The following is a 15,761-nucleotide window of genomic DNA, read 5'->3' as shown; positions in this document are numbered from 1 at the left end:
TGTAAGTGATCTGTAATCAACTTAAAAACAATTTTTAAAAAGAAGTTCTTTCAACCCAGATAGTAAATGGTAATGACTATTTTTCTTGGTATTCTGAGAGGTAAAAAGATATCTGAAACAAAAAATATTGTAGTATTAGGAACGAATTGTAAAACCGAATTGGTTCTGGGACTGTCTGAAGAGTTGAGATCAGTTATTAGACTTGCAATAATATACCAGGATGCAATGGAGCTGAGATGGCTAGAGATCTGAATATGAACAAGAACTTAATGGGATACAGGGAAGCAGGGGAGAAAACCACCTTGTGTAAAACTGAAATGATTAAGCACCCAACAAGTAGATTTGAAGCAGCAGAAGGGTTGTTATAAAGGCAATGTTTAAAATTTATTTTTACCATCAACAAAAATAAAAAGTAGGAAATGACAGGATAAATTAGATTTAATAAAGCTTACTAGATTAAAAAATAGATATTATGTTTCTGGGTGTTATGCATATTGATCCATGTAAGTCTGTTATTTATTTTAATGTCTAAGATGATATTCCATTTCCTACTGAGAAGAATCAAGATGTTTCTAGCTTTCCCCCCATTGCATATAGTGCGGCAATCAACATTCTGGTACATGTCATTTGGTGCACAAGTGCAAGAGTATTTCTCTAGGGTAGAACTTGAAGTAGAACTTGAAGTAGGGTTGAAGTAGAACTCATGGGTCATGAGGTTTGTGCATCTTCATTTTTGTAAGATGTCAAATTAATCCGCACAATATTACTATTTTTCTAATTTATACTATGACTAGTAATGTATATGAAGCCCTGTTTCTCCATAACCTCATCAACTTCTGGCATTATTGGTCTTTGTAAATTTTATCAGGTTGTTTATAAGGTGATTTCTCTTTTATTATGCATTTTCCTGAGCATTGTTTCATCTGCTTATCGTCAGTTGGGTTCTTCCTCTGAGAAATTGCCTATTCATATCCTTTGCCAGTTTTTTAAAAAAATTGTGGTGTTTGTCTTTTTCTTACTTATTATACAGGAGTTATTACAGAGAATTTATTATAGAGGAATACCAATTTTTTGTGGATTATATGGGTTGCAAATATCTCTTCTAGTTTGAGACATTTGTATCCAGTGTAATTTGTCAGAGAGAATTTTCTTTATATTAATGTAGCCAAATAAACTTTTTTTCTTTTATGGATTTAATTTCTATATCTTATTAAGAAATTCTTCCCTAGCCTCAATTCTTAATGCCTTTCCCTAGTTTTCTTCTAAAAATTTTCTCTTAAGTTTTAGTTTTGTTTTTTGCAAATCTATTTTGTAATTCTGTATGAAGTGAGACAGGGACTGCATTTTATCTTTTTCCAAACAGAGAGCCAATGATCTCAGTCCCATCTTGGAACAGTATATCATTTCCCCTCTGATTTGTATTGCCACTTTTCACGTAACAACTTCTTCCTGTGTTCCTCTATTTCCATGGTCTGTTTTTTCATGAATATATAAAATTGTTTCAATTACTATAGGTTTCCAGTAAGTCTTGATATCTGAATAAGTAACTTTTCATTATTCTCCAAAATTTTCATGACTCTTCAAGCATCCAAAAAAAAAAAAAAGTCAAATTCCAAAAAAGTCCTGTTAGACTTGACTGGAAAAGCACTGAACTTACAGATTAATATGGGCAGAACTGTCATTTTTATGATAATGTCAGGATTCCCATGTGAAAATGTTCTATCTTACCATTTATTAGCTCTTGAAAAAAGATTTTCAAAAATGTTTATAATTTTCTCCTTTAACGTTCCTGTTAGATTTAATCCTAGTTATCTTATCATTCTGAATGCTATTCTAAGTGAAATCTTTTTAAAAGTTACGTTTTCGGTATCTTCACATTTTCTTCGAGTCTTGTTATTCCTTTCTTGCCTTCTAAAGTATTTGAGTTTTCTTTATTCCTTCCCCCACTCCTCCCTCATGCCTTGGAAAAGCTTGAGAACTATAAACAATTTTCACATAAACATTTACTGAAGTTTTATGTTAATTAATATGTCTAACTTCTTCCCAAATAATACAAGGATCTTACATGGATTCAACCCACTTCCCACATGTTTTGTTCCATATTTTAGTTCTATCCTTAAAAAGATATATTGATCATCATTATTATTTTGTACAGTGAATCCTTCTTAAATTTAACCTCTTTTAAACGTTTTTATTGTGGAATATGACATACATAGAGGGAAAGTTCCACAAATGTGAATGTATGTCTGAAGGAACTGTCACAAAATGAACATCCATGTAACCATAACAAGACGCAGAAGAGTGCCAGCATCCTGGCAGTGCCTCCTCACCACCCTTCCCCAACATCCCTCCCCTCCATGCCCCAAAGGCAACCACAATCTGATTTTTAAGGTAATTATTTCTCACTTTCCTTTATAGTTTTACCAACTTAGAAGCATGCATCATTAAACACTGTACTTTAGTTGAGCTGTATATAAATGGAATCATATAGTATATATGATCCTTTCTTGTGTTTTCTTTTGCTCAACATTTGTTAGATTCACAACTGTGTACAGCCAGTCTATTTTTATTACAATACAGTACTTTATTGTATATTTACATGACAATGTAAATTCTAAGTTGACAGCTATTCTCTTAAAAAATGACATTCAACTGATTTCTGATTTTTGTCATTTCTGTTGAGAAGACAGCTGCCAGCTAATTGCTGTTTACTGGAAGGTAATCCTTTTTTTTTCTCTAGCTGCTTTTAAGATTTCTCTCTCTCTCCTTTTTTTATTTTCAGCCATTTAACAATGATTATAAGTGTAGAATTCTTCAGTATTTCTTTTGCTTGAGGTTTATATCACTGCTAGAATCCATGGACTGATGTTCTTCACCCATTTTAGAAAGTTCTAAACCCTTTTCTCTTCAAATACTGCTTTTGCCCCATCGTCTTTCTCCTGACTTTCTGGAAATTTAAATTGTGCACTAGACTTTCTTGTGGTATTTATCTCTCTTCATTCCTTTCATCCTTTGTCTGTAGTTATTTTTGTCTAACATCTTTCAGTTCACTAATTCTCTCTTTAGATGTGTCTAATCTGTTGTTTAAACTTGAGTTAATTTACTGAATTTCTCATTCCCAGAATTTCCATTTGATTTTTTTTAACAGTTTCTAGTGCTCTGCCAAAATTTTCAATCTTGTTTCTCTTTGAATGTAATAAGTATACTTATTTTAAAAGTCTGTATCTGAGAATTCCAGTATCTTGAGGCCCAATTTCTATCATCTTTTGTTTCTCTTTCTTCATGTTGTTTATGTCTTTGTGTATCTGATTGCTTTTGATTATAAGCCAGGCACTGCATTTGCAAACTATAGAAATAGTTTATGGCCTTGCATGATACTACCTTCCACCAGGAAGGATCTACAATTCTGCCAAATGTCTGGGGGCACTAGTGGTTTAGGAACCCTCAGCCTAATTTTAGAGAATGACATGACTCAAAGCTGATCTGTAGCCTCTGTAACAGCATGTCTGCTTCTGGTTAACGCTTGCTCCTATGGTGTAGCCCTTCAGAGTCCCAACTCAAAATGAGGCATGTTCATCAGACGTCCCCTCTTTGTGGGCCATAGGCTCTAATCTCTGTCCCCCTTATACCCACTAGCCCATCAAGAGGGCTGCATAGCTGTTTAGCAGCTCCCTCCAGAAATGGCTAATTTCTCCAGAGGAACAGTGACCCCCATAAACTGGGACCTTTTTTTCTGGGCCTCCATTCTCCCCCTAGATCTTGTAAGCTCTCTGATACCTCCAAGCACATTAAAAAAAAAAAAAAATTAAACATTTTGTTGAGCTTTTCCAGTAGTCTTCAGTGGCAGGCATGATTCAGATTACCTAATCTGCCACAACTAGAAGTAGAAGTTCCAGATTTTATCTACATTTTTACCAATTTCATTGCTCACCATTGTTTCTCGCATCCACTGCTTTCCTTCTGGGTTCAATTTTCTTCATTCTCAAATATATCCTGCTTCACATTCTTCCAACAAGCTTCTGTGACTAGTTAATTCTATTAGACTTTGTCTGAAAAAATATCTTCATTTCATCTTATTCCTGAATGAGAATTAAGCTGGGTATAAAATTTTAAGTTGACAGTTATTTTTACTTAGCTCTGTGAAGATATTCTTCCACTCTTTTCTGGTCTCTCTTGCTGTTGTTAAAAAGTTTACTGTCAACATAATGGATATTCCTTTGGATGTCATCATCATTTCTTTTTTGTTGATACTAAGACATTTCTCTTTTTTTCTTTGGCATTCTCCAGTTTTACTACAATGCATCTAGACATAAATTTCTACTTATCCCATTTGGGCTCATGGTGCTACATGAATCTAAGTATTTATGTTTATTAATTCTAGAACATTCTCAGCCATTCTATCTTTGAATATTGCCTCTACACTATTCTTTCTATTTGGACTTCTCATTTTAACTCTGTTATCTCAATTTCTCTTTCATATTTTCCATCTCTCTATCTCTCTGTGCTACATTCTGGGTGATTTCTTTAGATCTATTCTACTGTTCATCACTTCTCTCCTCAGCTGAAACTACTGCTTATGTTTAACCTAGTTGCTGAGTTTAAAATTTTGATGATGACATTTTCCATTTATTGGAGCTATTTTAGCTTCCCCTGTGAGAATCTCTTGTGGCCTGGCTTTGTTGGAGTATCCCTTGGGGTGTGCTTATATCTAACAACCCTATGTGTTAACATTGACCCAGGATTCATTTTAAAATTAATTTCTCAATTTTGGGGCCCCAGACTACATAGTGGGGTGTTTGTGTGTGTGTGTGTGTGTGTGTGTGTGTGTGTGTGTGTGTTTTCAAATCCTAAACATGAGTTAAAGATCCATGGGTTAGAATTCCCATGGTAGATTCCTCATCTCCCACTCTAGAACCCAGGCAAATAGTTAAAAGGTTTTGTTATTTCTCTGTGCTGGTAGGGAAATATTTTCTAGTCATGCTTTTCATTGATGACAGAGCTGCTTTGAAGGTTCCAGTTCCTAGGCCACACCTTAAGTAAGTTCAAGGACTCATTTTATGTCCCCTATTGGATGATAAAACCCAAATGCACACATTACCAGAACCAAAAGCTGCAGCTCATTATCTTTACTACTCTAGTTTTCAGTTTTCTTTTGATTTCTGAAGACTTCCTTTTCTTTCCTGAGAGCTCAATTGTGCATTTGAAATTATTTTAGCTGGATTATATTTTATCCAGCTTTTGAAGATTTTTGTAGAAGGAAGATTTTCAGGTTACCTAGTCTACTGTATTGCCAGAACCAGAAATCCCACAATACTGTTTTTAAACTTTCCTTTAATGAAACAAATATATTAATACTAGTATATTAGTCAAAGTTTTCCAGAGAAACAGAATCAATAGATCTATAGATCTAGTCTATCTATTCTATTGGTACCTGAAAAAAAAAAAGAATATATATATATATATATATATATATATAAAATCTATCTACCCATCTATCTATCTAGAGATTAAATGTAAGGAGCTGGCTAACATAATTATGTAGGCTGACAAGTCCCAAGTTCTGCAGCTGGCAAACTGGAGACACAGAGAGCTAATGGTGTAGTTCCAGTCCAAAGGCCTACAAGCTTGACAGCCAGGAAGAGGTGTTTCAGTTTGAGTCTGAAGGCAGGAAAAAACTGATATTCCAGGTCAGGCAGTAGGAAATTCCCTCTTACTCAAGGGAAGGTAAGCCTTTTTGTTCTATTCAGGCCTTCAACGGATTGGATGGCATATTAGGGACAGTCTACAGATTCAAATGGTAAACACAACCCACCCAGAATAATGTTTAACCGATGTCCGGGCACCCTGAGGCCCAGGCAAATTAGCACAAAATTAACCATCACAATTAGTAAACTCTGGCTTGATTTTTAGTTAATTTTATTTTTTTCTAAGACCCCAATCAAGTTCTCCTTTGAGACCTAACAACTTATACCTGTCACTACAGCTGAGTTAAGTCAGTGGTAAGTAAACTAGCTTTCTGCACATGAACCTTACACATACTTAATTCTACAAGTCTCTTTATGGATTTAATTTCTCTCTTTTAGGATAAATGAGTTCAAGTCTCTGGAAGTAATGTGGAATAAAAGTGTCACTTAAATACATATTCATGATCTGTTTTGCAAAACCTTTGGCTCATATAATCATCTATCTTTGTATTATGAACATGTGGATATTGACATCTGCTCACAACATGTAAATCTCCCATAATCCCAGTTCAGTGACATAACTCGGTTCAAAATAAATTTTATCTGCAATTTCTTCAAACTATAAATCACAGCAACAAGTCTTCCACCATAACTCTGGGTTTCAATCATCATATAAGTGATAACAAACTTTCACTAAATTGTACTTATGTTAACATTACCCTCCTTTGCTCCTCTTCAGCATCAGCAAAGAGTTTACGAATGTTAGCCTCTGATTCTCCCACATATTTGTTGAGGATTTCCGGCCCATTGACCACTTTAGGCTCTCTTGCATTCAACATCTTGCCAATCTGTCGAGCCAAGAGAGTCTTACCACAACCTGGAGGCCCATATAACAGGATGCCTTTAACATGTTTGCAACCTAAAAAGGAAAAGAAAACAGTCTTACATCAACTAACTAAAATCCAAGTAAGACATCAAAGTTTTCTTTCTTCTTCACATGAATGTCAGGAAGAATACAGCAATAGCATTAACATATATTAATACCTAGGTGCTATGAACAGAACAAGAATGAACTGAAGATCTTTTTAAAATAGAAAATCCACAAACAATTCCTACACCAATACCAAAAGTTGAGGGGGAAAGCTGCCAATTAAAGGTCTTTGGAAAAGTATATTTGAATTATCATTAAGAACGAATACTTTTAACTCTGAAAATGTCTCTTTGACCTAAATACCTAATTAGGAAATATTACTTCTTTTTCATTATCCTTTACTTTAAAGCCAGGGGGAAAAAAGATCTGTTTTTAGGCAAGTTTAACCCAACACAGATCTATTATGATACGACAGGCTACGGAAACTGTATCTTAGTCAAAGAAATTACAGGTCTACCTGTCAATACAAGCACTTGAAGAAAGGGTAGACATGTCTGAGTTGGGTGGGTATAGAGCAATCCATAGGATCCAGATGGATGTTACAGACTTTGTGGATGAAGTCGAATGCCCTATTTCACGTGACTATGCCAAGTGAGAAACGTGTTTTCTCAGAGCCACCAGGATGAAAATGAAACTGAAGCTTTACGAGAATAGTATTCAATTCTTTTCTAGGCAACCATTGCTAAATGCCTTAAAGGTATCATTAACGATAGCAAAATAGCAAGACTAATGATTTAGACTCCCTGGGATTTCTTTAGCCCACTCTACACAAGCATTTACTCCATTTCTTAAGATTAAGATGAAATTTGGTTTCTGTTTACTCACTCTAGGAATTCTCACCTATTTAAGTTTCACACTTAAGATGCATGACTCTTTACTTATGCGTTTTTTTCTTTATACTACACCAAAAAAGCACTCTGTGAAATAATGAATTCTTAGATTTCAAGCGTTACACTCAAAACTACAGGTGAACAAGAAAATTTCTGGAAATGGGATACAGTGTATTTTTATGGAAAATGTCCTCATTTGGAACAAAAGCCTTAAAAAATTATATCTTTAAGAAAAATTACGACAATACATCAAATGACTCAATAAAGGAAACCACAAGATTCAACCAACTCTACTAGAAATTTTAGATTCTGAGGAGGAAGATATTTTGGGTTGCCAGTACAGCCATTGCTTCTATCTTTGTTTCAAAAAAAGACTCCCTTTTAAATCCTTAAAAGTAATGAGATCTGTGCTTCTGGTTAGACTTGTAGAGACAGGGGGAACTTAGTGGAAACCCTTAAAGGCTTAGATTCTTAACCCTTCTCATCACAGAGTAAATTCCTGTCCTAAGAACTGTGGCCCAGGGACTTCCCTGGTGGCTCAGTGGTTAAGAATCCGCCTGCCAGTGCAGGGGACACGGGTTCGATCCCTGGGCCAGGAAGATCCCGCATGCTGTGGAGCAACTACGCCCGTGTGCCACAACTACTGAGCTCGTGCTCTAGAGCCCGTGAGCCACAACTACTGAGCCTGTGTTCCACAACTATTGAAGTCCACGTGCCTAGAGCCCGTGCTCTGCAACAAGAGAAGCCACCGCAATGGGAAGCCCGGGCACCACAATGAAGAGTAGCCCCCACTCACTGCAACTAGAGAAGGCCCGCGTGCAGCAACAAAGACCCAATGCAGCCAAAAATAAATAAATTAAATTAAAAAAAAGAACTGTGGCCCATAAAATGTCTTTGCCCTTGTCCCACCCTTGGGGCATGAGGGGTAAGGAGATAAGGGGATAAGCCTTGAGCTTCTCCTAGAGGCCAACACCACCAGGCACTGTCAGCATCCAAGCCACTGGGACACATCTGATGAGGACTTTGGAACCTGGCTCCTAGCCTTCCTCTCCAAACCAACTGCTACTATCTTGATTTGAAACTATTTGTATAAACCATTAAAGAGGCAGGTGGTGGTGGAGGGAGTGAAACAGGCACAAGGAGGGGAGAGCCAGGAAGGATAAAATGAAGACTTGCTAAGTACCTACAAAGTACCAGCCCTTAGCCACATCTCTCCAGTCTCAACCTTCTCCAAGTTTATCAGCTTCCTTCTAACCACACTTCCTTCCATATTAAGCCATGCTTTCTTTCAAAGACTCTCACCTCCTCAGCATTCTTATACTTCTGTTATACCTACCCTATGAACCCTGAACACAATATGGCTTTACTGCACCTAAACATTGGCCAGAGCATGACCAGAGAAAATTACACCACTGTGCTGACTGATATCCTAACAGTCTCATGCTATCTGATTTCAGTTCTACTCTCACTGCTTTCTCAATATTGCATGCCACCCCTTACCTGTTTCTGTTCATCTCCCATATCTCCTTAGTTATTATCCAGACTTCACTGTTCTCTTCTCAAGCACTACCCATGCCATTAATTCTTAGAGATGATCTAGTTTCCTACTTTTCATATTAAAAAAAAAAAAAAAAAAGACTATCAGGTATGAACTCCCTTCAGCTCCCTGCTTCTTTTTTTCTCTTTTTGGCCCCCCTCTTTTTTTAAACACTGCAAATTTATTATTTCACAGTTCTTTAAGTCAGCAGTTTGGGTGGGTTTGGGTGGCTCTGCTCCATTTTTCATAAGACTGAAATCAAGGTGTGGGCCAATGGGGCTCTGGGAAGAATCCACTTCCAAGTTTACGTGGGTTGTTGACAGAATCTATTTTCTTGTGACTGTAAGACTGAGATCCCTCTTTCTTTGCTGGCTGTCAGCTAGGGGTCAGGTTGATCTTTTCTCCTAGAGGCTGCCTACTTTCCTTTTGACACTTTCCATGTGTTCCCCCTCCAGCAAGTGACTGAGTTTCTCTTATGCTTCAGTTCTCTTCAGCTTCTCTTTCTGACACATCTCTCTGCCTCTTCTGCCTTAAACTACCTTATGTGATTATGTTGGGCCCACCCAGATATTTCAGGTTAATCTCCCTATCTTTTGATGAGGTTATTAGTAATCTTAATTACATCTCCAACCCCCCTTCACATCCCTGCTTCTTTATCTACAAATTTATCTGCAGGCATCTCTTTTCTCAACCTCAGCATCAGTTCTCAAAGAAGGAGCTTCCTTCCTCTTCTCCAAAGTTTAAATTGCAAATATTTGTTTATATACTTTCTTTTCTCTTAAGACTATAAACTATTCAAGGGCAGGTACTGTCTCATCAATCCTCAATTGCAGACACCCAGCCTAATGCCTAGTACATAATATGTACTCAATAAATGGCTGAATAAGTAAATTATTGATTCTTTTCCTAAAAAACTCAGAGAAAATGGGGGGATAGAAGATGGTTTTTAAAAATTATTTGAAGCTCTTAAATTATGAACAGTATGTACTTTCATGGCTGAACTAATTTAAATACCTAAAAAACACCTTTGCAATGACTGCGACTTACAAATTTAGCAAGACAAACTACATAATACATAAATACTAGATTTTTAACTCTGTAACTCTGTTTTTGTATGTGGGAAATGCTCAATTTAATGTGTTTTGAATTAAATTGACTCAGATGTCATAAAATAAATAACCCACAAAATATTACCATGAAGCTTGAAAGATAAAATGCATATCCGTGGAACTTATATATAATACAGATCTGTGAAATTACAGAATCTATTCAATATAACATCAGTAAGAATGTCATAGAAACTCTAGTCTGCATGAGAACCATAATTCCTTTAGGCTGTCAAGAAAGCACATCAAAAATATACAATGGGGCTTCCCTGGTGGCGCAGTGGTTGAGAGTCCACCTGCCGATGCAGGGGACACGGGTTCGTGCCCTGGTCCGGGAAGATCCCACATGCTGCGGAGCGGCTGGACCCGTGAGCCATGGCCGCTGAGCCTGCGTGTCTGAAGCCTGTGCTCCGCAACCGGAGAGGCCACAACAGTGAGAGGCCCGCGTACCGCAAAAAAAAAAAAAAAAAAAAAAAAAAAATATATATATATATATATATATATATATACAATGACGTGAAGATTTTCAAAATCCACTTCCACAAAGGAAGCAGTTACTTGAATAAGCAGTGGAAATGGGACTTTGTTATTCGTATTATTATCATAGCCTTTCTGACTTATTAAATAAGCATTGGTCTCTAATTTAAATGAGTCATAAAAACTCTGCATAAGTAATTCCATTCTACAAAAGTGTACTAAGCTCCTGTTTGGACTAGGCACGAAACTAGGTGTTTGGGATACAAACATGAAAAAGGCAGTCCCTACCTGCAGGGCATTTCTGATTTAGTAGGAAAGACAAATAAAAATAGGTTATCTACAATATAACATGACATTATCAGAGATGTGCATGAAATGTTTTTTGGAACCTAGCCAAGAGAGACTGATTCTGCTAGAGTGATGGCAGAAAATTAGGGATGGACACAGGGGAAGAGGTAACATACAGTCTGGGTCTTGAAGGCCAGTTCGAGGTTCATGGTTGGGCAAGTGAAGGGAAATGGCACCCTAAAGAGAGAGATTAGCATTAGATTAGACATGGCAGTATGGACCTAGAAGCTGTCCTCTCAGAACAACCAGTTATCACCTTCTGTGGCTGGGAGCCTTGGAGGTGAGTGCCTGAGTAAGGGGGATGACAAGTTCCCAACTAAGGAAGGCCTTGACACCAAGCCCGGGAGTTTTTGTTTTGTAAAAACCCAGTGTTTTTTAATCAGGGAGGATACATAATGAGATGTGTGTTTAAAAACTAACCGGCGGTGGAGTAGACGAAGGACTAGAGAACAAAGATCAGAGGGTGGGAGTCTAGTTGGAGGTATGTTCTTAACCTTTTTCTGGGGACACTGCCTCACTGGCTGGCTCTGGATTTTTGCCAATTAAGTTTTCCTTTTCCTATCCCTCCAAGTCCCTCCAAGCACATGAACAACTGGGTCCAGAGGCCTCAGAAGGCTGCCTCCCTACTGATACCCCAGCTTTCCCCTGAGCTTCTCCAGGACATTAAGGCCTAGCTCTGATGCTGGGGAGCCTCTGATCTCTGGCTGCTGGACTGTCTGACTGCGAGCTGTACTGTTCCTTTTTTTTTTTCCCTTTATGTCTTACATGCCCCCTCACTACTCAGAGATCAGTTCCCTGGGTTAGGGAACTACATAGCAAAGGGCAGGCACAGAAGAATGAGAAATCAGTGGAACTGACTTGTTTAAAATGTCATATTCTCTCATTCTATCTCTCATTTTCTTTCCCATGGAATAGTCTAATGGACCTGCCCAGAAAAAATGCCCATGTACAAAAATTTGCATGCAATTTTGAGAAGATTTTTTGATCCTCTGGGGTCCAATCATGAAATTCAAATTAAAATCCCTGAATGTACTACTGAAATAATCCAGACAAGAGACCAGGAATGGAAAGAGGTAATAATCTTAAGAAATAGTAGTAGGAAAAGAATGGAAGAGAGGAGAGATATTCATCAGAACTTAGAGACCAAATGAAAATAAGAAAAAGAGGAAGAGTCAAGGATGACCTTAAGGCATCTAGCCTGGGGGCACATGGGAAAAATGATAGTAATCTCAGAAAACAACCAAGAGGTTAGCAAGAGGAAATCATAACTTTGTTTTTGGCTATAAGGCATTTGAGATTCAGGCAGTAATGTCCATTAAGAAAGACTTGTTGAAAGCTCAGAGAAGATATCAAAACTACTGGTTCGATATTTTTGAATGCCCGCTCTGGGCACATGAAAAGCCTCAAAAAGCTTTAAGCAGAGGAATGTGACAATAGGGACAAATGCTCCAGAGACAAAGGATGAGGCCTGGAAAGAGAACATCAGATTTAAAAATCAGAAAGTTCATGCTGATCTGGGTCAGATCATTTTGGGTTGTGGTAGGAGAAGGAAGCTAAGTAGCATAAGCAAGAACAGACAGAGATCACACTTTCAGGAACTCTGGCAACAAAGAGTAGGGATTTAAGGAGACAACTGCAAGGAAACTTCTTCTGAGACTAGTTAAGTAAAGAGAAGAAGAAGAAGAAGTAAGAAGAAGTAAGCTGTTGGGTTCTGTTTACTATGTGAAGTAGGGGGCTTAGGTCATCTACAAAATGCGGGATGAGGAGATGATATTGGGAAACATGGTAAAGGTTTGGAAAGAACGTGGGGAATTGGGAAAATGTGTGGGGAAATGTGCTTGAGCAGACAGATGCCATTGGGTAAGTGAGCTCAGCATACGAAATTCAGGTTACTGAGGGACTCTCCTCTTTGCTGTAATTATATAAGCAACTTACAGTTAGGTAAGGTAGGTTCTTACTCAATTATATAAATATAAATTTTATCAAAGCTGGCATAAGAATATTGACTTTTTTGGTTTTAAACATCTCTTTTTTTCAAAACTGAATCTTAAGGTTTAGCAACACAAGGTAAAGTATTAATTTAATTTGAAGTTTATTATCTAATTTTAGCTAGAGTCTATTATCTAATTTTTGCTCAAGTCTATTATCTAATTTTCCATCCAAAAAAATCCAAAACTATCACATGGCCTGTTTTCAACATTCTCCCTCCATTCTCCACCAAGTTTGAGGCTTTAGTCTTCATTTCTAAGTCATTCGCACCTTTTCTCCTTCCTCCATAACTCATATAAGTAATAACTAATGTGGGCTAATAGTATAATCACATATAGTGCCAAAGCAGTTCTTCTCTTCATTTCCTGAGTTCAGTTATTTAACTGCTCCTGTTAATCATCTTCCTAAAAATAACTAATTTTTATTTGGATGAGGCAAAACATAACAACTCTTGGTTACAGTAACATAAAGGAAGGTGGTAGTGAAAAGTGTAATTCAAAATGGCCAAAAATGGCTTTATATATTTGGTTTTGGAATTTTAAGTTGCTAATTATATTTGAATATAGGAGTAAATGAAGTTCTGGGATATCATGTTCTTTGATTCATTCAACAAATGCTACATTTGGAGGTGGGAAGATGAAGCAGTTCTCTTCTGATTATTTCTATTTTCTCAGTGAAATAAAGATTCCAGGTCATCAGCTGCTGGTGAGGATGGAAGGATGGAAGAGGTGGTGTTGGATGTTTGAGAAGAATGGAGAGGAACCAGTCATCTCAGAGAGTAGGTGAGGAAACTGATGAGACTAAGGAAATACATCCCTTCTCGGCCTTTCGGCTAAGTCCAAGTGTAGATTAAGTAAATACAGAAGGAATGCAAGGAAATACTGACTCCAAGAAATACTGAGGGCTCGCTTGAGATTTGGTTCTTAAATTTAAAGTGAGGTCTAATACCATGATTTTGTGTTTTTCTTAAGCCATATTTAAGTCTGGGTACTGATACAGAGTAAGCAGGTAGCTGAGAAACACCTGACATATACAAGATGAGGAGCAAGGCTGTTAAGGGTGTACGTGAGGAGGGTGAAGGTGATAGACCATGGAATCTAAGCTGGGTAAAGACGACAAAAAGGCTGGGAAGTGACAGAGTAAATTAACTGGAAGGTCCCCATGTCAAACTTGCTGGAGTTGGGGTAAGGGCTATGCTAGAAGAAAGCAAGGAAAAAACGGGAGGTGGCTAGAGAGCAAGATGCTTAAAACTGAGATCCCCGAAGTAGTGGTTATTAGTGATGGTGCAGTCTTGGGTATGACCAAAGAGTGAGCAGCTGAGATGGAGTGAAAGAAAAGTTAAATGGAAATGAGAACTCCAAAGAACTGTGAAGACAGACTGTTGAACAAATCACCAACAAGGATACTGAAGTCGCCAATGACACACAGATAAATAAAGCAAACAATGAAGATTACAGTTAGAGCAACAAGTAAGCCAGACAACTTCTTTGTCTGGCTCCCCTGTTCATTCGTCTCTAGCAGGGCTACTCTTGTTCTCTTCCATTTTGTTCTCCATATGTTAGGGACAATGAAAAGTATTAATATCTATTAATATATCATTATGTAATAGCTATTAATAACAGTACAAATAATGTAAAACACCAAAGAAATAAACATAGCAAATGGTAACGCCATTGTTTACTAAGGATTTAAGTGAACATGACACTGGAACCTCACTATAAGACTACATTCTGTAAATAATTTAGTATAAGGCTTGTTTGTATCTCATTCTAGAGCCCTTGTCATAAAGTATTTTTAATGATTTCCTAAAATATGAACCGCAAAGCTGCATTTCAATTATATTTCACAACAGATATTTGTCAAATGGATGAAAGTATGACTTGTGGTCAGGTGCCAGATAGGTGAGGACTGATTGGATTAAGTGCATTAGGAAATAAATCAAGTGAAAAAAATCTCTAGAGAACATTAAAAATTACTAACTAAGAGTCCCATTTTTCTGACCAGTGATTCTCAGACTTAGATTTCCAAAACTAGCTAAACAACTTCGTTTTTAAAAAATATCTGGAGATTAGTGTTGTCATTGGGTTGCTTAGTTTTTAATTTGCAAGGTAAAGATTTCTTAAACAAAAATATCAAACCTGGCATCTTCTATCAGCACCACTTCATATAAGAAAATATACTGTAATATCAAAAGGTAGGGTGGACATAATCTCAGAATAAAGGACAGTTTTTTGTATTAAATAAATTCAAAAGTGGGGGCTCTGGAGTCAGCTTGCCTGGATTCAAGTCCTGGTTCTTCCACTTACTAACTGTAAATAATAGCAACTACCTCAGAAGATTATTATGAAGGTTAAGTATAATGCACATAAGGCACTTAGAATACTTCCTGCCACATAGGAAGATCTCGTAAATATTGGCTTAATAAATATTAACTTATTTTTTATCACCTTGCTATAGAGGAGTGATGAAATGGAACCAGACTCCCAACTGTTAATGTGAGAATTAGATCATTGTTAGGTGACCGTAAAGCTTGAAAATAAGTGACAATCTTGCTTGTGAAATTCTTTCTCAGACTATTGTGACCATCTGGCCCCTTAGGCACTTTATCTAAAACACGAGTGTCACTTGGACACTGCAAATTATAGTACCCATTCCTTTGATGAATCTCAAACTCCAAATTAACACTGTAGTAAATGAGTCGTAACACAGCAGTTTCACAAAGATTTTACTAGTGTTCAGTAGAGCAGGATTCTCTGTAGCTCTAGTCTCTCTCTTCCAGGTGGATTACTATCAGAGTCAATCCTGCCTGCTTCTCTTATGCCTTAGGCAGAATTCAATTCACACCTATTTCTCAAGCCT

General features: G+C 37.2%; 1 protein-coding gene across 2 annotated transcripts in view; it reads right to left on the bottom strand.

The window, feature by feature from the left end:
• The window catches only part of NSF (N-ethylmaleimide sensitive factor, vesicle fusing ATPase), a gene marked incomplete at its 5' end in the record, with an annotated part of 157,261 nt that overhangs the window by 63,872 nt on the left and 77,628 nt on the right, over positions 1-15,761 (bottom strand). For both annotated transcript variants that reach the window (XM_082678887.1, XM_082678888.1), the window contains one exon: positions 6,404-6,603. In XM_082678887.1, the coding sequence (XP_082535013.1) occupies positions 6,404-6,603 (200 nt within the window). The remainder of the gene's footprint in view (positions 1-6,403; positions 6,604-15,761) is intronic.

The sequence above is a fragment of the Grampus griseus genome (assembly GCF_964374135.1).
Source record: "Grampus griseus genome assembly, chromosome: 20".
Lineage (NCBI taxonomy): Eukaryota > Metazoa > Chordata > Mammalia > Artiodactyla > Delphinidae > Grampus > Grampus griseus.
The sequence above is the reverse complement of the archived record's forward strand: the minus strand, read 5'-3'. Positions and strand labels throughout refer to the sequence as shown.